Here is a 22947-nt window from a genome sequence, read left to right as displayed (position 1 = left end):
AGTGAGAGGGTGTGTGAGAGAGTGATAGCGGTTTAGAGTGAGTGATAGTGTGAGAGGGTGACAGAGTAATAGAGTAAAAAAAGAGAGTGAGAGGGGGAGTGATAGAGCGATAGAGTGAGAAAGTTAAAAGACTTTGTCACTCACCCTCTTATTAGACTGAGAGGGTGAATGAGAAAGTGATAATGTGAGAGGGTGAAAAAATGATAGAGTGAGTAACTGAGAAGGTGAGAGGATGATAGAGTGAGAGGGTGAGTAAAAAAGTGATCGTGTGAGAGGGCAATAGAATGAGAGTGATAGAGTAAGAGGATGAGAGAGTAATATAGTGAGAGGGTGATAGAGTGAAAGGGTGAGATAGGTAGAGTGACAATGTAAGAGGGTGATGGAGTGACAGTGATAGAGTAAGGGGGTGATAGAGTGAGAGAGTGATTGAATGATAGGATGAGAGAGTGATTGATAGAGTGAGTGAATGAGAAGGTGAGTGGCAGATAGAGTGAGAGGGTGAGTTAGGAGGTTATAGTGTAATAGAGTGAGTGAGAGAGCGAGCGATAGAGTGAGAGGGTGAAAGAGTGAGAGTGAGAGAGTGATAGCGTAAGGGGGTGATAGAGTGAGAGAGTGATTGAATGATAAGATGAGAAAGTAATATCGTGAGGGGTTGATAGAAAGGGAGAGGGTGATGTGCATTTACATTAACACTAGAAAACCAATAGATACGAGAATATTCCTCAGCCTCCAGTCCCCCCCCAGTACTCATCAACTCATGATGTAAATGACCCATTACCGCTGTGGCTGGAGAACCATTGCAACCCCTTCAGTTTCAGTTTCAGCTCAAGTCTCTCTCTTTGAGACTGTTTTACCTGAGAGGGGGGGATTTCAGCGCAGCCACCAGCGCAGCGATCAGATGATAACTGATCTATCAATGAAAACAGCTGCATGAGCTGGAACGCCTTAGAAAACAACAATATTTATACAATAATGACTGTTATTTATTTGGGGGGAAATATAACTCCTCTCTCCTCCGCTGCAGACATGCAGACAGCATCGTCAAACTGCAGTAAAGTTGGCAATATATTCACAGATTCTGCTTTTCCGGATTAATAACTCCTCGGCGGATGATTTATTCTACAGAACAGACACCTCTCTGCAGCCACAGCCAGGCAGACAGTGAGCTACTACCGTAGTTTCCTAAAAACAAGACTCCTATCGTGCTGGGAGAATTACATTGGACTATATAGGGAGCTAACTGCTCCAAAAATATGCAGGAGGAGCGAGCTCTGCAAGTTGCTAAATAATCAGAGAGAAAGCGTCACCAAGGAGAGATGGATTATTATCACATTTATTGGATTGGAAACTAATACTTTTCTGAGGAATTTCCAAAAGCCTAAATGACAAATGACACCAAGCTTGTAGGATAAAAGATAAGCTCATCTGGATCAGACTACTACTCTTACTTTGGGAAGATAGGCCAAACTTTATTTTTGGAGATTTATTCATTGTTACTATACTAAGCATATAATAGCCAATAATTACACTATAGATCATTGTAGTGCCTCCAAACATAGATAACCTCATCTAGTTCACACTACAACTCTTACTTTGGGAAAATGTGCTAAACTCTTCACGCAGCAATCAGTAAACAACAGACCATTCACCCAGAAGCTGCGTTTATTGTTGCAGGTGATTTTAATCATTCAAAGCTAAAGTCAGTGCTTCTAAAGTTTCACCAGCATGTTCTCTGCCACACCAGAGGAAACAAAACTTTAGACCACGTTTACACAAACGTGGCTGGAGCCTACGTTACGACACCCCTCCCCCACCTGGGATAGTCAGATCACCTTTCTTTGTTCCTCACCCCCAAATATGCACCCCTCATCAATGGTGTGAAGCCATCAGTGAAGACCATCAAGCTGTGGCCTGCGGGAGCAGATTCAACACTTCAGGAAAGGTTCCCACACACAGACTGGAGTATGTTTGCTTGTCAAGCCACCAGTGGCTCTCACACGGACATTGACTGTTACGCCTTCTCTGTACTGGATTATATTATTACCACTATTGACAATGTTACAGCCCAGAAGCAGATCATCACAAACCCAAATCAGAAGCCATGGATGAACAGGAAGGTGCGACTCCTATTGAAGACACGCAACACTGCCTTCAGATCAGGAGATGCATCAGCCTGTAGCACAGCCAGAGGAAACCTGAAAGGGGCATCAAAGAGGCCAAGCACTGCTACAAGCTTAAGATAGAGGGACAACAACGCTGACCCCCGAAGCATGTGGCAGGGAATTAATGACATCAGTGACTATAAACCCACTCATCCCACCTCTGAAGCCACTGATGTCAACTTCCTGAACGAGCTGAATGACTTTTATGCTCACTTTGAAAGAGATAACAGTGAAACTGCCACCAAGCTGGAATCCTCAGCCGACCACTCGGCAATCACACTCTCCTCCACAGATGTCTGCAATGCACCGAGCAGGATCAGCAGCTGGACCAGGATCAGCAGCTGGACCAGATAACATCCCTGGACCTGTACTCAGGGCACGTGCGGAGCAGCTCGCTGGGGTTTTACAGACATTTCCAACCTGTCTCTTGCCCAAGCAGCTCTACCAACATGCTTCAGATGCACTTCCATTGTGCCAGTGCCAGAACACTCCAGCCCAAGGTGCCTTAACGACTACCGCCCTGTAGTTTCTGGGAACCCACATCTCAGCGGACATGTTCTGGTCAACCAACACCTCCTGCCTGGTCCAGAAGGCTCACCAGCGCCTCTTCTTCCTGAGGACACTGAGGAAGAATCAGCTCCCCTCAACTATCCTGGTGAACTTCTATCGCTGTGCAATAGAAAGCATCCTAACCAACTGTGTAACAGTGCGGTATGGAAGCTGTTCTGTTGCAGAGCGCAAGGCACTGCAGCAGGTGGTGAAAGCCGCCCAGCGCATCACTGGGACTCCACTACCCACCATTGAGCAGGAGAAACGCTGCCTGCATGGAGCCCGCAGCATTAAGGACTCATCCCACCCAGCCCACAGACTGGTTCCTCTCCTGCCCACCAGCAGGCGTTTCAGGTGCCTCCGGACCAGAACCAGCAGACTATAGAACAGCTTTTTGCCCAGAGCTGTCTCTTTACTGAACTCTAACCCTCACTGATAGACTCTCCTCTCCTTCCTCACACCTACCACCATTTTGCTATTCTGTTATTTACAAGACTGTAATGTTCACCTGCACTCCTGACTGTTACCATAGTAACAACTCTTTACATGCATCTTGCACTACTCACCTTGACTGAATACTGATCTGCACTGCCGACTGTTTATTCACAGCACCAATTGTTTACATTTACAATAATGTATTTTAACTGTAATATGCATTTACCTTCCGCTGCACTTTAATTTAAAGAGCTTCTGTCCAAACTTTATTTATTTACTTTATAGTAAAATCCATCTATATATGCTATTGTACATAACTGTAATAACACTTTTATAGTAATATCCATCTGTATATTATATTCAGTAAATATTCAGCTGTAAATTTAGTTCATAACACTAGTTATCTATATAATATATTCATCTATTAGTAAGATTCTGTTTATAATGGAATTCATCTCTATACTCATTCAGTAGAACCATGTCCTGAATTTATGGAACCATTATTTATCCTTCACTGCTGCTATTGCACTTCTGGTTAGAGCTAAACTGCATTTGGTTGCCTTGTACCTGTACCTGTCTAATGACAATAAAGTTGGATATAATCTAATCTAATAGAGTGAGAGAGTAAGATGGTGATATAGTGAGAGGGTGATAGAGTGAGAGGGTGAGAGCACATTGCATGCACCAACTGGCTTCTCTTTCTGCACCTCTTCTTCTTCTTGTGAGCAAAATCTGAAATCTCTGGAACATTTAAAATATGAAGATTTCCCACTGATGGAAATTAACTTATTTATGTTGTTTAAATTAAGCTGATATTCTCAGGACCTAAATGTGCCTCTTCATGCACTTTGAATTATTTGTTTGTACATATATTGGTATAATAAAAAAAATGTATTAAAAACTTTAGACTTCCATGAACATGTCGGTGATGAAGGCAGGAAAAGTGATGGAGTTTAAAGAGGATAAATGCTGTTAGCAGTTCAATGGGTGGAAGAAGTTAGACCATTAAAATCTATCATTTGTTCAGATTCCAGTTCATCATTAGTCAGTTAAAATAATCAGTCAGACAGCAGGACAGATATATTCATTACAGAATAAATACGATGGTAGAACATTCTGTTTGGGTTCCGGCGCATAACGAGATGAAGGGAAATGAAACAGGATGGCGAAGGAGAGAACAGATAAGGTCAGGATAGATATTCATGTTAGGATAACAGAGATAAAGGGTAAAATAAAAAAACAAAAGAGAGATAGCAAAAGGGAAGAAGAAGAGAAAGAAAGGTGGTTCAATAAAATCCAAAAGATAATTAGACAAATGAGAGGAAGAGAGATTTATTATTTATTTATTATTTAGACTCAGAGCCTCTGATTGAACAGCTGATTATTTTTAACAGGCAAACATCAAAGGGAAATGAGAGGCGGTGGAAGATTTTAGGAAACATTTGATTCAGAGAAACAAGTTAATTAGTTGCTCAGTGACATAAAATAAAAGCTGACATTGTTGAATCAGAGGAAATCAGGTTAGAGTTTTTAAAACAGATTGAATTGTTTAACAGGATGTAGTTATTTCTTTGTTGCCATGTGATTCACCCTACTCACCAGCTGGTGGCGGTAAAACTCACCTAACGATTTTGAAAAACATGTCGGTGACGTCATCTACCTGCGCCGGAAACAGCATAAACCCGCCATCAGCTCCATCCATCCAGCTGCGCTGAAAGTCTGACTGTTTTAGATCTTTCTAGATCCTGAATTTATCGTAGCTTTATGTGACAGAAGGAGGCTAACAGGAGCTAGCTGTGTTAGCCACCGTTCTTCATTTCGTCACTTCCTGTTGTTGAAACCCGCGGCGGCAGAAGAAGAAGCCTCAGATGGATCTTCCAGGTGAATTCCTGCTGTTCTCTAACTGCTGCTAGTTTCCTCTGATGAGCAGGAAGGTTCTGTTTTTATTTACTAAAGCTGCTGCTGTTTTTAGCTGCTTATAAACTTTATAAGAAATATAGATCTAGAAAAGCTTAAATAAAGAGTGTTCCTCAGCAGAACAGTTTCAGGCAGCAGGTCACATGACCTGGAAACAATAAATCAATTAAAATGTTAAATCCATCCATTAGAGAAGTTTAGGAGGAGGATCTGCTCCCTGCGCCTCCTCCCAGCTCAATACTGCGCCTCCTCTCTTCCAGTGGGATCTGAACCGATGACTCTGGGCTCCCCCACCTCCCCTAAACCCACCTCTGGAGCTCAGTTCCTTCCAGGGTTCCTGATGGGTGACCTGCCCGCCCCAGCCAGCCTGCAGCCCCGCCCCTTCAGCCTGAGCTCGCCCATGGCGGACAGCCTGGGCTCAGGCCGAGGTCAGCGGATCCAGCATCTAAGATTGTAGATCTATGGTTGTGGTGGTTAGATCAGACTGACTGTCTGTGCTGAAATGTTTCCCCAGGAGGAGGAGGAGGGGGGGGGTCGGCCCCGCAGCCCGTCGTCCCTACGCCAAAGGACAAGAGTGGAGCGCCGCCCGTTCGCAGTATCTATGACGACCTGGTCACCATGGGGACACCCCTCAGTGCTAACAAGCAGGTTGGTAGAGCGGTGGGGGGGGGCCCCAGCTGATGATGTCACAGCACAGCAACCCCACTCTGTTCTGGTTCTTCAGGATGGAACCTCTCCTGGTCTCGGCTCATGATCCCTGTGTTATGTTTACGTTTCCACGGCGACCTAAAGTAGAAATCCATCCTTCTCAGTGATGAAAGCGGCAATGCGATCTAAGCCAACCTCCGTTTAACGAGGCGCCGCTCAAACGACGGAGCGCAGCAGCTGTGCTGTTTTCATCCACCGTGAGGAAATGATTATTTTTCCTGACGATGAGTTAAACGCGGATCTTTGATGATGAAAACATGGCGTCTCATGGTGCGAGCTTCTGATGAAGGGATGAGACTGCATGACAATGTTAGCGGGTCGGTCAGACGTTTAAACTGCATCATTATGCTGTAATCTAAGCAGGATCAGCCGGGCTGCTGCGTCCTGTCTGGCCACGCCCACCTGGCGTGCAGCGCTGCTCGTTCTGCAGCAGCTCAGATGGATCATGGCAGCAGCAGAATGATCCGGTACGGCGCGCTGAACTCTGACTAACTCTGATCTTCCAGCTGTGCAGAAATGTGTTGTTAGCTCAGAGTCTGCGCTTTACGCTCCGCTCTGATGCTTCGCTCTCAGCAGTGCGGCTCTTCCTGCTCTCGCTACTTAATAAACTAGATGTGGCTGATCATCCTCTGCCAAGCGTAAAGAATCCCTTTGTCTAACTATCTAGATTTTAGAGGTGATGCTAAACATTCTTTCATTTCTACCAACAGGAATCCCTAAATTATATCCAGAGCTAATATTTCATTCCTTTCTGTTTATTTCTGGATAAAGATCCAGATGCTTTTCTGAGTAATATAGATTTTATTGATCTGTTTAATGCAGAATTCCTAGTAGATCAGGAAGTGTTTGCTTTGGATGCAAACCTCTAAAATCGTTCCTTTATTGGACATTTTATCAGCTTGTCTGTCTGCGATATTAACCAATAGTTTTATAAAGTAGGACATTAATTCATAAAAAGGTTTATTTGAATTCTATTAATCAAAGTTTTCTGTCCATCAGAAATGCTGATCTGCACGGCAGCTTTCTATACCCAGCTACTGTAGCATCTAGGATAGAGCTGTCAGTCTGGGAAACAGTCTGGTTCTTATAGCAAATTGTTTGTTGCATCATAAAACTGACTAAAACCTCTTTAAGTTTTGGTCGACTAAAACCGGCTAAAACTATAACATATCGTAACGACTAAAATGGAACTAAGACTAAAAATAGTTTCCGTCCTAAAGACTGAGACTAAATCTAAGATGGAGCCAGAACCACCGCTGGGACAGAGGATCATCTTAGATTAGGACAAAGAAATCAGTTTTTCTTGTAGGAAATAGATGGTTGTTGTAGGTTAGCTTAACATGGCTAGCTTAGCGAGCTAACGGAGGCTAACCTGTTAATAGCTGTTAGATAACAGCAGCTGATGGAGACGGATAAACATGACTGAATGAATCCAGACGGAGAAACGACGGCGTTCTGATTTTAACAGCTTTTCTCCTGATTCTTATAGTTTGATCTGATCTAATTAACTTTCCTCCTTCAGCTTCTGGTTTCTATGTCAGACATGTTCGGCCGCCGTGCTAAATCTAGCTCCCGCTGCCTGCCAGCAGTTTCCCACAGTCACCAATCCACAGATATGAAGAAGCAGCTTTATGTTCCCACAGGTGTGCAGTCGACCTGCAGGCTCATAACGAGCTGCGCTTGAAAAGCAGAATCATCCGGATTCTGTCGCCGCAGCAAGTCCCGCTTTACTGACTGAAGAAAAACAGTCAGAAAAATGGCATTAAAAGTAAGATGAGTTTAAGGTGAACTTCCTTTCCCGTCCCGCTCTGTGATCAATGAGCTGACTGCATTTTCCTGCATAACCAGGGGAATATTTTTAATCCATTTCCAAAATGGCAGCTGCTATGAAAGAGGAAAGTTGACAAAGATGGCCGCCGTTTTAAGGACGTGGAAATCGGAGTCATTTTTCTCCTAATTTACCAAGAGACTGCGGCTGTTTTCAAAGGATTTAATATTTACAGGGACCCCCGTTTGTTTATTTTATTTTTCCTATCTTTCGGGGGGGGGGGGGGGGGGGGGTATAAGAAGCTTTTATGCTTCTTTACTAAACTTTTCCTGTATGAGTTGAAAAAGCTAATAAACAATGAAGAATAAAAAAGGCGCCACCAGACGAAACATGCTAACTAAGCTAACGCAAGCTAACCGCCAATGAAAGCAGCGAAGAACTGCAGCAACTAGAAGCTTTGAGTCCGTGAAACGAAGCTTGTATGAAGGCGAGTTCTGAAGCGGCGATGTTTAAGTTGAAGAACTGCGAACTTTGTCCAGAGAGACTTTATCAAAGATGACGCGATGCAGACGGCGGAGAAAATGTGTCCTGAGAAAAAGCCAGACTTTGTTAGCCTGGGTGGCGGCGCCGCGGCGGCAGCGAGGACTGAAGACGTTTCACCTGGTATCAGGAGACGGTTAGAGGCCAAAGGGGAGGAGCTTATCTTTCCAGATGAAGAGGCGTCTGAAAGCGTTACTGAGGAGGAGTGAGGAGCTTCTTCAGAGCAGATTAGCTCCACGATGGAGGGAATAAAATCCTGGGATTATCACCCAGCTGCCACGGTTGGTGAGCAAGGCAGCACAGATCATCACTTTCTCTGTTTCTGCTTCCTTCCAGTCCTTCCCAGTCATGCAGACCCCCCTCTCTGGGCGCCAGGCCTCCACTCCAGGAACAGGTACGCCCCCCCATCCCCCCCTCTGACTGGCCTCGTCCCTGCAGCTTACAGCCTCCTGTCTCCTCCAGGCCTGCAGCAGAGCTGCCTCTCTCCGGCTCAGGTGGATCCGTTCTACAGTCAGGGGGAGTCTCTGTCCTCTGAAGACCAGCTGGACCAGACCTGGGTCACCGTCTTTGGGTACTCAGGCCTCCTGACTCCTCCCAGTTCACCTGGAAGCAGCCGTGTTTCCTGCAACACCTCATTCCAGCTTTTAGTGACTTTAAGACGAGAGAGAATCCCACATGTTTGTATCTGTTAACCAGGCGGAGCAAAGCTGAACCTGCTGAACCCACGATATAACAATGTTAACATTTTATAATGTTCTTACAGACCAAAACGTTAATACTAACCATCAATGTAATAATATCAAGGGTTCTGCATAAAATACGTCTAATCATCAACCCTCTGCCATTCAGGAGGAAACTCGAGATTCAGGGGGGGTGTTCATTTAGTGAGGATCCGTCTGTTTCCAGAGGCGTCCAATCAGACGACGGCAGTGTTTATTCTGTTTCCTCGATTGGTTGATGAGTGAAAATCAATATGGCGTCATCAGCACTGCGACAGCAGGCGTTTAGGTCATGGTTGGCTGCAGTAAACAGGAAGTGGATCAGTGATGGAGGCGGGTTTAATCAGCGTTTCAGTCAGGTTAGCCTTAGCTTGATCAGTTAGCTAGCGTTAGCCATTAGCATCAGAGGAAACAGCTGATCATGGGAGGAAAATAAACCTGTTTATTCAGGACGTGAATCCTTCAGTGAGTTTCCATCAAACTCTACTTCTGTAAAACGTCTGGTGATGTCATCATGACGTCATCTGGTTGCTGCGTGTCTCTGGCTGCTATGGTCACTCTGTCCATTTCTAACCGCCCTGAGCGAGGCTCTGATGCGTTTCCTGTTTCAGGTTCCCTCCAGCCTCGGCTTCCTACATCCTGCTGCAGTTCGCTCAGTATGGAAACATCCTGAAACACACGGTGAGGCTCCGCCCCCCTGCTGCTCGCCACTTTTAGCCTAGCTGCTTCTCACTGCTCCTCTGTCTGCAGATGGCGTCTCCTGGTAACTGGATGCACCTGCAGTACCAGTCCAGGCTGCAGGCCAGGAAGGCGCTGTCTAAAGACGGGAAGGTGTTTGGAGACGCCATCATGGTGGGAGTCAAGCCCTGCATAGAGAAGGTGGGTGATGCTGTGGGCCTTTTCTTTGAATGTGAGCTGAGCTGGGCAGCAGCAGCATCATGGCGCCTCCTTCTTCCTCCCAGAGCGTGATGGGGAGCAGCGAGGCCGCCCCCCCCCCCCTCTCCGTCTCCTCCTCTGCCCTCCCCTCCACCCCTCGCTCTGCCATCCGGCCGCTTAGCGCCTCCTACAAGAGCTCCGGCAGCGACTACCAGGTAAGCGCAGCCCAGGTGACCCTAAGCCGTTCAGGTGGAGCAGCTGTGAACGCGTTTCCTCCTCCCTCAGGTGGTGGCGGACAGACAGACTCCCAGGAAAGACGACAGCCTGGTTTCCAAAGCCATGGAGTACGTCTTTGGCTGGTGACCAGAGGACGGCCTGATGGGGGGGCTTTTATTTCTTTTTTAATGTCTTTGTCTCAATAAATTTAGTCTTTTAAAATGATCCAGAAAGTCTCCCTGTTGGTTCACTGTTTATCGACGACTTAAATTCCCTGCAGCTCATTAGACCAAGGAGCCACCATCTTACCGCCGATCATGTGACCCGACGGATAACGATGAGCTGAGCCAATAATTAAGGTTAAACTATAAAATAAGGACAGCTTCTAGTTTCTGCGGCTCATTCTTTCCTCTCTACTGTTTTCAGAACAAAGCAGTTAAATGATGTTTAAATTGGTAATAAAGCTGAACGATAGAAGGTTCTGATATCACAACAGATAAAGGTTAAAGAAACAAACAGATTTTAACAATAATTGGAGATATTTTTCTAATAAAGTAACCAAGTCATTAGTTAACGCTAAAGTTGAATTAGTTAAACTGTCCAGCTACAGTAATAATTCCTTTAAGTTTAAATTGAACTTTTTATAGTAAAGATAAATTATGTTTGTTCAGCAAAATAACTTTTATTAAATTAAGCTGATATTGATGAAATGATGTTTATGCTTCAAACAAAATTACTGAGAAATTAATTCATCCAAAAGCTGATTTGGAACAAAAATATCTACATTTATTTAACAAACTTAACTGTTAATAATTATACGGCGTTAAATGACTGAATTGGAAAGAAAATAATTTATATAAATTACAGGATTTCATTCCTACAGTGAGCTGAATGGAGGCGTCAGATGAAGGAGGCTGCTCTGCAACCAGAGGGTTGTTGGTTCAATCCCCGGCTTTCATTTCCATTGTGTCCTTGGGCAAGACGCTTCACCTGCATGGCCTCCTGATGGTGGCGCCGGCGTGCAGCCGCCCCAGGCCAGCGGTGGCTGCCTTATTCATGATTGTACATCATGAATGAGAAGATAATCCCATGATAAATAGTTTGGCATCCATTTCCTTTGGATTTCTCCTGAATCTCAGTTTATTAATTATTTTATATAATCTCATATAATGATGACTTTTTTTCCTTGACATTTAAATCATTTATGTTTCCTTTTTTATCATTTACACGAAGGATAATATATTTTTATAATCAGAATGATGGGAAAATAATCTATTTCCTGTAGAATCCGTTCAGAATATTTTCTTTAATCTCTAAAAGTTTTAGCTCACAGCTGCAAGGCTACAGGATGTATTGATTTTATTTATCCTGTTTGGGATTAATAATCATTTCTCAGGGTTTATTTATAAAAAAAATGTATTTTCCTCAACTTTTTGTGATTGTTTTATTAACTGTATGTGGAGACCTTCAGATGCTTCCTGCAAGAGTTAGTGAGGGGAACTTTAATCGGAGCAAAGCAGAACATCCAGCTTTATGTCAGGAACTGTTTTCTCAGCTTTGCAAAGATAAATGAAATAAAGATGGAATAAAATGGGTGAATTACATCCATCACCTTTGTTAAATGTTGTCAAATACTTTTTTTCCTAAGAGAGTATTTCATTTATGTGTTTATTTAAGTGTTGATGTTGAAAATCTTTAGCAGATGTTTGATTTAATGGTTCAGTTTTCTGCTTTTTTTTTTCCTTGTGGAAGAAACTAACATAAAACACTGGATGTTGTTTATCCATTTAGTGATTTATATGGAAATACTGAGACTTAAAACTGTGATTTCTGTGATGCCATTAATAAAACTGAACAACTATTTTTTTAATTATTTTTATTGCATTTATGTAGAGGCTTTGAGGGCTGCTGTCAGTTGTTCCCTAAAGTTCATCATGTTTGCTGTAAGACATATTTGCTCTCATCCAGGACAATCACTCTCCAATATTATTTTCAACCAAAATGTTTCCAGCATTTCATGTTGACTTCCTGTCTATGAACTCTTTATAGAATCCATCAAAAAATGGCCTCAAACTTTGCTTGTTTACCGAAGAATATGATTTAAAGCTAAACTATTGGTTTTAATTTATTTTCTTTAGTTTCAGTTTCATATTTTTCTGCCATCATCCGTTTCGCAGTTGATAAACCTGTTTTATGTCTTTGCGTTGATGCTACTTTCATAATTAAAGAGAAAAGCCATTTTCTCCTGAGAGCATGCGGAAACATCGCGATATTTGGTCAGCAGCCCGCAGGCCCAAGGTTACAGAGGTGACATCTCGCGGTACCTGAGCTGCCAGAGTCTCATTCCGCCGCTGTCCAGTTTACCGGAGGAGGTTCAGTCCAGCAGCTCCGCTTTACTTTCATTCGGAATTAGAATTTAGATTTCTTTTCATAAAGTATTTTTATTTAACTAAATAAAACGAACGCGCTGCCTTCTTTAACGCTCATCTATCGTATTTTTTCCCAGAAAAGAAGGAGCCATTTTTTTTTTTTTTGCCGTCTCAGATCATCCGGTTGTGCTAACAAAGAAGCTAGTTTCTCTTCAGCGATAATCCCCAAAATTGTCTTTAGTTATGAGTCATGTGGTCGTTGATGCTCCGCACGGTCTGGATCAGCAGGTAAGAAAAATAAAACTTTATCCACATAAAGGTTAGGATGTTTAAACCCGTTAGTGTTTCTGGGGAGAAAGGGGGCTAGCTAAGCTAGGCTAGCAGTGGCTAGGCTAAGCTAGCTATGGCTAAGCTAGCAGTGGCTAGGCTAAGCTGTTGCTGCTAAAATGGAGGCTGAAGTCGCAGCAGAGAGGACCATGATGGCGGAACATGTTGTTCCGGTGGGCCGCTTTCTGCTCTCCGACCGAGTTTTAAACTTTAAAATGATCAGAAACGATCATTTGCTGATGAATCTTTATTCCGAGCGGCCGTTACTGAGAGGAATGACCGGTGGAGCAGCAGCATTAGCTGGCAGGCAGGCAGCCGGCCGGCTAATGAGGCCTGAATGAGCCCGAAACGTGGCGCAGGAGGAAATGTTGGCATCGGGGTTTGGGGCCCATGGACCCCCTGGGGCCCCTCGGTAATCCGATTCCTCAGTAATCTGATTACATTTCTCTGTATATTCGGATGGAATTACTCCAGTTAAACAGTTTTTCCTCCGATTATTTAATTGTAAATGTGACTCATTCCTTTGACCTAGTTTCTGTCTATGAGTCAGTTTTTTTCCATCCAGTTCATTTCTCAGCAGTAATGATTTCCAGATGTTTTGCTGCTCCTGATCAGCCCCTCATTTACCCCCCCCCCCATGTATAAAATACATGGAAAATTTCCATGTATTTTATATTTATTAGGCCTGAAACTATTATTTAGCAAATTGATCAATCTGTTGATTACTTATTAGATAAATTGATTAATAATCCGACGGCCAGAGGTTGCTTAAAGAAGACTTTTACTAAATTAGAAGCTCTGGATTATAGAGCAGATTAACCTCTTACACCCTAAGGGGGTATAAATAAATTTCTGCCTGACAAAAACACACAAAAGTAAATAACGTATAGCCTCAAAGCTATTAGATTTAAGAAGAAACTTTTGGTACGTCTGTAAAGGTAAGATGTCATAGAATGGTTTTCTGGTGTCAGCACCATTGTAGCTTTGACCCTGCCTGAAATATTAGGGACAAAATACAAAATATTTTGCATTTTTTGAACCTCGCCAAAATTTTCTTTGAAATAAACATGGCAAAACACTAGCAAAATATTATTTATAGCACAAAAAAGTAGTACAGACTTTCAAATCTAAATGTTGTGTAAAAATATACCAAATTTGGACTCAATCAGATGAATCATATTTATTTTAGAATGGTATTAGTGAGAAATTTCTTAGGCGGAGAGGCCATTTTGGCACATTTATCCATAAATGTCACCAAACTGCCAAATGTGTTTTTTACATCAATACTGGGGGTTTGGTAAAACTACCAGGTCACGTAGCAGCTGGACCCGCCGGTGGGTCCGTAGGGTTCAAGGGGTTAACAATCAGAAAACGGTTTTTATCTTGAATTTAACATCTTTGGACTCTTTCAGCTAAAGGCCTGTTTTACAGCCTCTATACTCCAGTTATTAATTAATCGATGACTAAATGAGTTCAGGATTATATTAATAATCCATTAATTATGATAAATCCCAATATTTATATTAAGTAAAGTGAACATCAGTAATAAAATGCATCATAATCTATTAAATCAATAAACTTAATAAAGCAGTGTATTTACTAAATTTTGGGAACTGAGGTGAAAATGTAATTTCTCTTTGTAAATAAATTCTTGATTGTTTTTTCTTTTGCAGCTCGCTGTGCTAGACTTGAACGCTGACGGTCAGGGCGGAGGAACTGGCAGTAAGTAACGTCCCGTTGCTCTGAAATGAGACCCAAGCATCTGGGGGGGGGGTTGGATCTGTTTCAATGATTCTGGGAACATAACTTTAAAACAGCTGAGTTTTCATGTAGGTGGAACTCGTCTTCTGCTGCCGGTTGTTGCTAACCAGCGTTTGTTTCTTCCAGGGCGCTACATTCCACCTCACCTGAGGAACAAAGATGCAGGGAAAAACGGTGAGTTTTTAACTTGTAGAAATGGATCCTAAGCAGCCATCAGAGCGAGCCGCTGTTAAAATGTCCTGAGGACCAATCGGTGCACAGAATGAGCAGCCGTGGTGAAGGTTTTCTGGGTGGATGTTGGTGCGTCTAAAGTAGGTCAGGTGGAACGATGTCTGCTCCAGCCTTTAATGTCCCCCAGACTGCAGCAGCAGGGAGGATGGGGGCTTCAGCTCAGCTCCTGGCTGTGTGAAGCACAGGAGCGCTAGCAGTTAGCAGCTCTGATAAAGGCTGAATCATGGATGATGATGATGGTGCCGTGTCGCTGCACTCTTGACCTTCTCACTGTTTTCTTGTTCCACAGCAGGAAATTGTTATCCCGCTGCTAAACAGTGCGGTTATTCAGTGGCGCCTCTAAATTTCTGTAAGTTCCTTCTGTCAGCGAGTTGCATTTCTAGATGCATGAAATAACAGTTTCACACATCAGCAAAGTCTGTTTGAAGGGAGGAGCTAGAAGACAGACTCTGGTCTCTGGTTAATCGCTGCGCTTCTCTTTGCTGAATGCTTGCAGCCCCACCTAAGCCCCTCCCCCTTCATGTCATGGTGGGAAACGTAGCTTTGTTTTGTTTTTTTTCTTCTACGCTGTTGATGCCTGCGATGTTCTCCAAGATGGCCTCAAGCTGCAGCAGCGGTGGCAGGCTGATGGTCAGCAGGCTCAGGGTGGCAGCTGTCCGTCAGGATGGGAGGACGTTACCGCCGGTAACTATTGCGCTGAGTGGAACCGCTGCATGGTCGGCCTCTCCGTCCTAAGGCCCCTCCCTACCTCTGCTCAGGTTACCCCCCTATGGCCTCCCAGGAGCTGGCCTTCTACCATGCCTTCAGCGGCGGCTGGCGGAGCAGAAGCGGTATACTCTGACCTTCACCTGCATGTCGGCGTGTAGAGCTGCCCTCGGGGGTGTGTGGCCTAAAGGGGTCACAGCTTGGAGAGGAGCCTGATTCCCTGCATCATGTGGGCGGCTGGCGGCGGCAATGCAGCAAGTCTGGATCCTTTAGAAGGGTCTCTGGACGAGGCGCCTGCTGCCCACCATGCAGGAACCGGCCTCTGTCCTGCAGCCTAACTAGCCGTTAACATGGAGTCCATTGGCTGTGTGAGCTAAAGGCTTGGTGTGTGCTTACTAATGGCGTCTAAAGCCCGCCGTACACTGCGACTAAAAACCACATCAGACATGAAGCTCACTATAGTGACCCGCGCTGCCGCGGCCATTTCTGCAATTTTCTGCTGAGGGTCCTAGAAAGAAAAGGAGACGGAGTATTCGCTCGTAACCCCCTGATCACTACGCGACGCACGATCAGGCTGAAAGTCGGGCCGATAGAAAAATACTCTCACGTCTGGAAAATGGCGAAGTGTACGCCAGGCTTAAGATGGAGGGTTCTGATTGGCTGTTGATCTACAAGCGTTTCTCCAAAGATCCTCGGTTGTTCGGTTGATGTTTGGGCCGAGTGGCGCTGAAGGCAGAGCCGGCGGTCAAACCAGTCAACCTGAGCGTGCTAACAGCGTGCTAACGGCGGTGGCCTGGTTCTGATTGGTCCAGCAGCTCACGCCTCTTTCTAACTTCCTCTCTCCTCTTTGTTCACATAAAGACTCGCCTGGATGGGACGGAGGACGCACCAACGGATCCGTGAATGGTTTCCATGACAACCGTGCTAATGGGGGGTTTGGAGGCCGCGGACCCCCTCGCAACGACAGAGGTGGGCGTGGCGCCTACCGTGGTAACAGGGGTGGAGGCTCCTTTAATCAGCCAATGCAGAGTTCAGGTGTGGATTTGCTGTTCTTTTACCCCCCCACCCCCACACAGAGACTGCCCCCCCCTCACACACACACACAAAGTCAGGCTGCACCCCCACACACACAGACTGCCCTTGTTTGTGTTGCTAACCATGTCTGTAGTCATGACGATGAATTCAGATTAACAGCAGTTTGCTTTAAGGGAATCTGGCGTCTCCAGTGTTGGTAAGCAGCAGACGCCTCCTGGCGTCTGACAGCTGATTGGCCAGCACCGGCTCAGGGTCCATCAATGACGCCGTTTCATCCATACAGGCTTTGGAGGCTACGAGAACAAGGAGGGGGGCTGGGGGGGGGCTCCCAGAGACGCTGCCTACAACAGCTTCGGAGGACGCAACGATCGCTCCAAGTCTAACTTCTACAGCGACCGCGGCGCCGGCTCCAGGGGGAGGTGGGTAACAGCCGTCAGTCCGCACCATCGGCGCCCCCCCCCAGTCCGATAAAAACCTCTGAATGTTCTACAGATACGAGCGCGGAGGATTCGGTGGAGGAGGAAACAGCCGCTGGGTGGAGGACTCCAGAGAGGACGACTGGTCCAAGCCCACAGCGCCCAACGAGCGTCTGGAAAAGTAAGACCCGTTGCTCCTGCCGGACGCTCCGCGTCTGACCCTCACTGACCCCGCCCCCAAATGACCCCACCCCCCTGACTAACGAACTGTGCTGTGCTTCCAGTGAGCTGTTCTCTGGAAGCAACACGGGGATAAACTTTGAGAAGTACGATGATATTCCTGTGGAGGCCACCGGGTCCAACTGCCCGCCGCACATCGAGAGCGTAGGTTTCCGCACGCGGCCACTGTCGCCGTCTCCTCCGAGGCTTCGCTCTAACGCTGCCTGTTTTTCTGCAGTTCCATGATGTGGACATGGGGGAGATCATCATGGGGAACATCTCCCTGACCCGCTACACCAGGCCCACCCCGGTCCAGAAGTATGCCATTCCCATCATCAAGAACAAGAGAGACCTGATGGCGTGCGCCCAGACTGGTCAGTGTTTGTGGGCTGGATGGGATTCTGCTGCTGGTTCTGGTTCTAACAGCTTCTATCGGGTCCGTTTCAGGCTCCGGTAAAACAGCCGCCTTCCTGCTGCCGGTTCTGAGTCAGATCTACACCGAAGGTCCAGGAGACGCTCTGCAGGCGTCCAAAAGCAGCGGACAGGTAGAGGCTGAGCGCCAGAGGAGCTGCTCTGATGAGGCGTTCTGGTTCTAATGAATCCGTCTTCCCTCCCCAGGACAACGGACGGTACGGCCGCCGGAAGCAGTACCCCATCTCCCTGGTCCTGGCTCCAACCAGAGAGCTGGCCCTGCAGATCTACGACGAGGCCAGGAAGGTGAGTCGGCCTCCTCCATCATCTAAGCTCTCAGTCACGATGACATCATCACTAAACCTGTTCCTGCATGGCTGCAGTTTGCTTACCGCTCCCATGTGCGTCCCTGCGTGGTGTACGGCGGCGCCGACATCGGCCAGCAGATCCGGGAACTGGAGAGAGGCTGCCATCTGCTGGTGGCCACACCGGGACGTCTGGTGGACATGATGGAGAGGGGCAAGATCGGCCTGGACCACTGCAAGTCAGTATGGACCGGGCGGAGCTTAGGATCCAGGTTCTGATGGTGGCTAACGGGCTTTTTCTGCAGCTACCTGGTCCTGGACGAGGCCGACCGCATGCTGGACATGGGCTTCGAGCCGCAGATCAGACGCATCGTGGAGCAGGACACCATGCCGCCTAAGGGCATCCGCCAGACCATGATGTTCAGCGCCACCTTCCCCAAAGAAATCCAGGTGGGTCCGCCGGGCCGAGGCCCATGCCCCCCGTTTCCATGGGAACGGTTCTCATGGTTCCATCTCCCCGCAGATCTTAGCCCGGGACTTCCTGGAGGACTACATCTTCCTGGCTGTGGGGCGAGTGGGTTCCACCTCAGAGAACATCACGCAGAAGGTGGTCTGGGTGGAGGAGAACGACAAGAGGTCCTTCCTGCTGGACCTGCTCAACGCTACCGGTAAGGAGCTGCAGATCTGACCTTCTAGCTGCTCTGGATCTACGCAGGGCTCAGATCAGCTGCAGATCTGACCTTCTAGCTGCTCTGGATCTACGCAGGGCTCAGATCAGCTGCAGATCTGACCTTCTAGCTGCTCTGGATCTACACAGGGCTCAGATCAGCTGCAGATCTGACCTTCTAGCTGCTCTGGATCTACGCAGGGCTCAGATCAGCTGCAGATCTGACCTTCTAGCTGCTCTGGATCTACGCAGGGCTCAGATCAGCTGCAGATCTGACCTTCTAGCTGCTCTGGATCTACACAGGGCTCAGATCAGCTGCAGATCTGACCTTCTAGCTGCTCTGGATCTACGCAGGGCTCAGATCAGCTGCAGATCTGACCTTCTAGCTGCTCTAGATCTACACAGGGCTCAGATCAGCTGCAGATCTGACCTTCTAGCTGCTCTGGATCTACACAGGGCTCAGATCAGCTGCAGATCTGACCTTCTAGCTGCTCTGGATCTACGCAGGGCTCAGATCAGCTGCAGATCTGACCTTCTAGCTGCTCTGGATCTACGCAGGGCTCAGATCAGCTGCAGATCTGACCTTCTAGCTGCTCTAGATCTACACAGGGCTCAGATCAGCTGCAGATCTGACCTTCTAGCTGCTCTGGATCTACGCAGGGCTCAGATCAGCTGCAGATCTGACCTTCTAGCTGCTCTGGATCTACACAGGGCTCAGATCAGCTGCAGATCTGACCTTCTAGCTGCTCTGGATCTACGCAGGGCTCAGATCAGCTGCAGATCTGACCTTCTAGCTGCTCTGGATCTACGCAGGGCTCAGATCAGCTGCAGATCTGACCTTCTAGCTGCTCTAGATCTACACAGGGCTCAGATCAGCTGCAGATCTGACCTTCTAGCTGCTCTGGATCTACGCAGGGCTCAGATCAGCTGCAGATCTGACCTTCTAGCTGCTCTGGATCTACGCAGGGCTCAGATCAGCTGCAGATCTGACCTTCTAGCTGCTCTAGATCTACACAGGGCTCAGATCAGCTGCAGATCTGACCTTCTAGCTGCTCTAGATCTACGCAGGGCTCAGATCAGCTGCAGATCTGACCTTCTAGCTGCTCTAGATCTACACAGGGCTCAGATCAGCTGCAGATCTGACCTTCTAGCTGCTCTGGATCTACGCAGGGCTCAGATCAGCTGCAGATCTGACCTTCTAGCTGCTCTAGATCTACACAGGGCTCAGATCAGCTGCAGATCTGACCTTCTAGCTGCTCTGGATCTACGCAGGGCTCAGATCAGCTGCAGATCTGACCTTCTAGCTGCTCTGGATCTACGCAGGGCTCAGATCAGCTGCAGATCTGACCTTCTAGCTGCTCTAGATCTACACAGGGCTCAGATCAGCTGCAGATCTGACCTTCTAGCTGCTCTAGATCTACACAGGGCTCAGATCAGCTGCAGATCTGACCTTCTAGCTGCTCTGGATCTACGCAGGGCTCAGATCAGCTGCAGATCTGACCTTCTAGCTGCTCTGGATCTACGCAGGGCTCAGATCAGCTGCAGATCTGACCTTCTAGCTGCTCTGGATCTACACAGGGCTCAGATCAGCTGCAGATCTGACCTTCTAGCTGCTCTGGATCTACACAGGGCTCAGATCAGCTGCAGATCTGACCTTCTAGCTGCTCTGGATCTACGCAGGGCTCAGATCAGCTGCAGATCTGACCTTCTAGCTGCTCTAGATCTACACAGGGCTCAGATCAGCTGCAGATCTGACCTTCTAGCTGCTCTGGATCTACACAGGGCTCAGATCAGCTGCAGATCTGACCTTCTAGCTGCTCTGGATCTACGCAGGGCTCAGATCAGCTGCAGATCTGACCTTCTAGCTGCTCTAGATCTACACAGGGCTCAGATCAGCTGCAGATCTGACCTTCTAGCTGCTCTGGATCTACACAGGGCTCAGATCAGCTGCAGATCTGACCTTCTAGCTGCTCTGGATCTACGCAGGGCTCAGATCAGCTGCAGATCTGACCTTCTAGCTGCTCTAGATCTACACAGGGCTCAGATCAGCTGCAGATCTGACCTTCTAGCTGCTCTGGATCTACACAGGGCTCAGATCAGCTGCAGATCTGACCTTCTAGCTGCTCTGGATCTACGCAGGGCTCAGATCAGCTGCAGATCTGACCTTCTAGCTGCTCTAGATCTACACAGGGCTCAGATCAGCTGCAGATCTGACCTTCTAGCTGCTCTGGATCTACGCAGGGCTCAGATCAGCTGCCCACTGAGGATCATGGAAGCAACATGTCTTTAATTTTCAGCCAATCAAAGGTTCAGGTCGGATGGCGGAATCTTTCTGCTGCTTCTTTATCTGCGGCCGTTTTCTCTCCCCTCTGACGCCGCAGGCAAAGACTCGCTGACTCTGGTGTTTGTGGAGACCAAGAAAGGAGCCGACGCCCTGGAGGACTTCCTGTACCGGGAGGGCTACGCCTGCACCAGTATCCATGGAGACCGCTCCCAGCGGGACCGAGAAGAAGCTTTGCATCAGTTCCGCTCCGGACGCTGCCCCATCCTGGTGGCTACAGCGGTAAGCCCCCCCCCCCCAGCCTGGAGAGCGGATCTGTGGTTTGGGTCGGCAGCCGACTGAGCTTCTCCTCGCTGTTCCCTCCCTCCCTCCAGGTGGCGGCGCGAGGTCTGGACATCAGCAACGTGAAGCATGTGATCAACTTTGACCTGCCCAGCGACATCGAGGAGTACGTTCACCGTATCGGCCGTACGGGACGTGTGGGAAACCTTGGTGAGAGCTGGTTCTCTGCTGGGCGGGGGGGGGTTAGCGTTTTAGAGGCGATGATGTCATGTCTGCTCTCCGTCCAGGTTTGGCCACGTCGTTCTTTAACGACAAAAACAGCAACATAACCAAAGACCTGCTGGACATCCTGGTGGAGGCCAAGCAAGAGGTTCCCTCCTGGCTGGAGAGCCTGGCCTATGAACACCAGCACAAGAGCTCCAGCCGCGGACGATCCAAGAGGTAATGGCCGCCGTGCCGCTGGTGACGCCATCGTTGTTGGTCTTCAGACGCCTGATCGGCTTACCTCTCTGTCTCTCAGGTTCTCCGGGGGTTTTGGAGCCAAAGATTACCGTCAGTCCTCCGGTGGTTCTGGAGGCTTCGCTGGAAACCGCTCAGGACGCAACACTGGAGGAAACCGTGGCTTTGGAGGTGAGCGGCTCGCCGCCGGTTCCACCTTCTGATGCGTTGACCTCGTCTGACCTTTGAACCCTCCTCCTCAGGTGGCTTCGGTGGCAACTTCTACAGCGACGGCTACGGAGGAAACTACAACCCCTCTGGGAGCGTGGATTGGTGGGGGAACTAGACGCCATAGGAAGAGGTTGTCATGACAACCTGATGGAAACCACATGTTGACTTAAGCCAGACTATAACGACCCTCCCTGTGTAGCTTCACTGACAGTACATTAAACCCGGTATGTTGATGTACTGCGCCTTTTTGAATTTAAACAGGATTTCACCAGATGAACAAGGCAGCAAAGAATCTGAATTAGTTTAAATATTTAGTTTAAAAAGAAAAAAGCTTTGACTTAAACCTTGGCAAAGTCAAATTTCTACCATCATGTAGCCTTTTCTACCGTCAGACGGCTAACGGAGCCACCATTAGGCCCCTGTGGGGGGGCCCCTCTGGGAGGCCCCTGTTTTAATCCAAAGGGGGCGGAGTCCCGCTGGGTTTCTGCTCACGTTCCTGACGGGATCTTAATCCACATTAAGCTCAGTGCCAACGACGCTGAGGCTCAGACAGGAAACCGATGCTGGAGTCCGGGTTCCGATCGACTCGGCGGTGTTACGGCAGCTAGCGCGTTCGTTAGCCGCCGCTAGCTTCTCCAGGTGTTTCTGTTGCTTTTTACTGGAGGAGTTTCTGCTGCAGCCGGCTGCAAATTTAGAAAAACTGACTCTGGTTTCTTCTTGTTTCTCTACTGATGTGGAAACGCCTGCCGTTCAAAATGGCTGCACAAAGGACCACGGCATTGGGGGGGGGGGGCGGTGAGGCCCCCGCGGTATTCTACGCTTGCAAGTGTTTTGTTTTTTGGTCAAGGAGAAAGGACGCGTGAACGGAGTCGCAGGCTTAACTTAATTACAAACATTTTCTCTTTTCAAGCTGCGTTGGAGGCTGGGTCCATCGCTGGGGGGGGCCATATCGGAGCGGGTTCACTGAACCACCAGGAAAACGGGCGGGGGGAGAGCAGCACTCCAACGGAAGGGTCAGAGCAGCGGGGTGGGCGGGGCCAGGTTTACAGGCGTTCTCTACGGATCATCGTGGAATCAGGAAATCGTTTCCTCTCTGAGGAGCGGCTGTGACGTGCCTTCAAACCGTTTTTCTTTAGCGGCGGCCGCGGCTGGCGGTGCTACTGCGTGGGCGCGTAGCGGCGGACGTGGAGCCCGTCAAGTTTTACTAAAGTTGTTTTATTGCACATCTAGAGTTTTATACGGATGTCTCTGATATGTCCTTAAGCTTCCAAAAGTGGGAGGAGTTAGAGGAAAGCGCAGCTTGTTTACAGGGGAAGGGAAGTCGTTCAAATCCAGGATTTATTTGGGACCAGGGGGTTAACAGTGGGGGGGGATTTAGC

General features: G+C 47.7%; 2 protein-coding genes across 10 annotated transcripts; both read left to right on the top strand.

Moving 5' to 3' along the window:
• The first annotated feature begins 4799 nt into the window (after positions 1 to 4799).
• On the top strand, positions 4800 to 10115 carry nup35 (nucleoporin 35). 2 transcript variants are annotated; one of them, XM_038292472.1, is made up of 9 exons: positions 4800 to 5027; positions 5324 to 5491; positions 5578 to 5711; positions 8416 to 8473; positions 8542 to 8650; positions 9410 to 9479; positions 9549 to 9677; positions 9761 to 9889; positions 9960 to 10115. In XM_038292472.1, exons 1-9 carry the CDS (start codon positions 5015 to 5017, stop codon positions 10035 to 10037), a joined length of 888 nt encoding a protein of 295 aa, XP_038148400.1. In that variant the 5' UTR covers positions 4800 to 5014; the 3' UTR covers positions 10038 to 10115. The 2 variants fall into 2 exon arrangements, with proteins under 2 accessions (XP_038148400.1, XP_038148406.1); XM_038292478.1 differs by having other exon boundaries at positions 4801 to 5027; positions 5581 to 5711.
• Positions 10116 to 12219: 2104 nt separating this feature from the next.
• Positions 12220 to 21723, top strand: LOC119788191 (putative ATP-dependent RNA helicase an3). Of its 8 annotated transcripts, none has more exons than XM_038292400.1 (21): positions 12220 to 12547; positions 14260 to 14308; positions 14474 to 14521; positions 14868 to 14927; positions 15173 to 15262; positions 15337 to 15408; positions 16145 to 16252; positions 16602 to 16737; positions 16811 to 16915; positions 17019 to 17118; positions 17192 to 17327; positions 17401 to 17498; positions 17572 to 17670; positions 17748 to 17908; positions 17975 to 18119; positions 18193 to 18337; positions 20709 to 20899; positions 20992 to 21109; positions 21187 to 21340; positions 21420 to 21529; positions 21601 to 21723. In XM_038292400.1, exons 1-21 carry the CDS (start codon positions 12503 to 12505, stop codon positions 21681 to 21683), a joined length of 2253 nt encoding a protein of 750 aa, XP_038148328.1. In that variant the 5' UTR covers positions 12220 to 12502; the 3' UTR covers positions 21684 to 21723. The 8 variants fall into 8 exon arrangements, with proteins under 8 accessions (XP_038148328.1, XP_038148321.1, XP_038148315.1 ...); XM_038292393.1 differs by having other exon boundaries at positions 16145 to 16318; positions 20718 to 20899; XM_038292387.1 differs by having other exon boundaries at positions 16145 to 16318.
• Positions 21724 to 22947: the final 1224 nt, after the last annotated feature.

This window comes from Cyprinodon tularosa, unplaced genomic scaffold, assembly GCF_016077235.1.
Source record: "Cyprinodon tularosa strain WSP-4 unplaced genomic scaffold, ASM1607723v1 ctg1088, whole genome shotgun sequence".
Taxonomy (NCBI): domain Eukaryota; kingdom Metazoa; phylum Chordata; class Actinopteri; order Cyprinodontiformes; family Cyprinodontidae; genus Cyprinodon; species Cyprinodon tularosa.
This window is presented reverse-complemented; position numbering and strand designations above follow the sequence as displayed.

What these genes read in the sequence shown, in the direction of transcription:
- LOC119788191 (XM_038292387.1), top strand. Translation starts at nt 12,503, where the DNA reads ATGAGTCATGTGGTCGTTGATGCTCCGCACGGTCTGGATCAGCAG. An exon ending in GCCCGCCGCACATCGAGAGC is followed by an intron (nt 17,119 to 17,191) that starts GTAGGTTTCCGC and finishes GTTTTTCTGCAG; the next exon opens with TTCCATGATGTGGACATGGG. An exon ending in AGCCGCGGACGATCCAAGAG is followed by an intron (nt 21,341 to 21,419) that starts GTAATGGCCGCC and finishes TCTGTCTCTCAG; the next exon opens with GTTCTCCGGGGGTTTTGGAG.
- nup35 (XM_038292472.1), top strand. An exon ending in CAGCCTGGGCTCAGGCCGAG is followed by an intron (nt 5,492 to 5,577) that starts GTCAGCGGATCC and finishes ATGTTTCCCCAG; the next exon opens with GAGGAGGAGGAGGGGGGGGG. An exon ending in ACCTGGGTCACCGTCTTTGG is followed by an intron (nt 8,651 to 9,409) that starts GTACTCAGGCCT and finishes TTCCTGTTTCAG; the next exon opens with GTTCCCTCCAGCCTCGGCTT.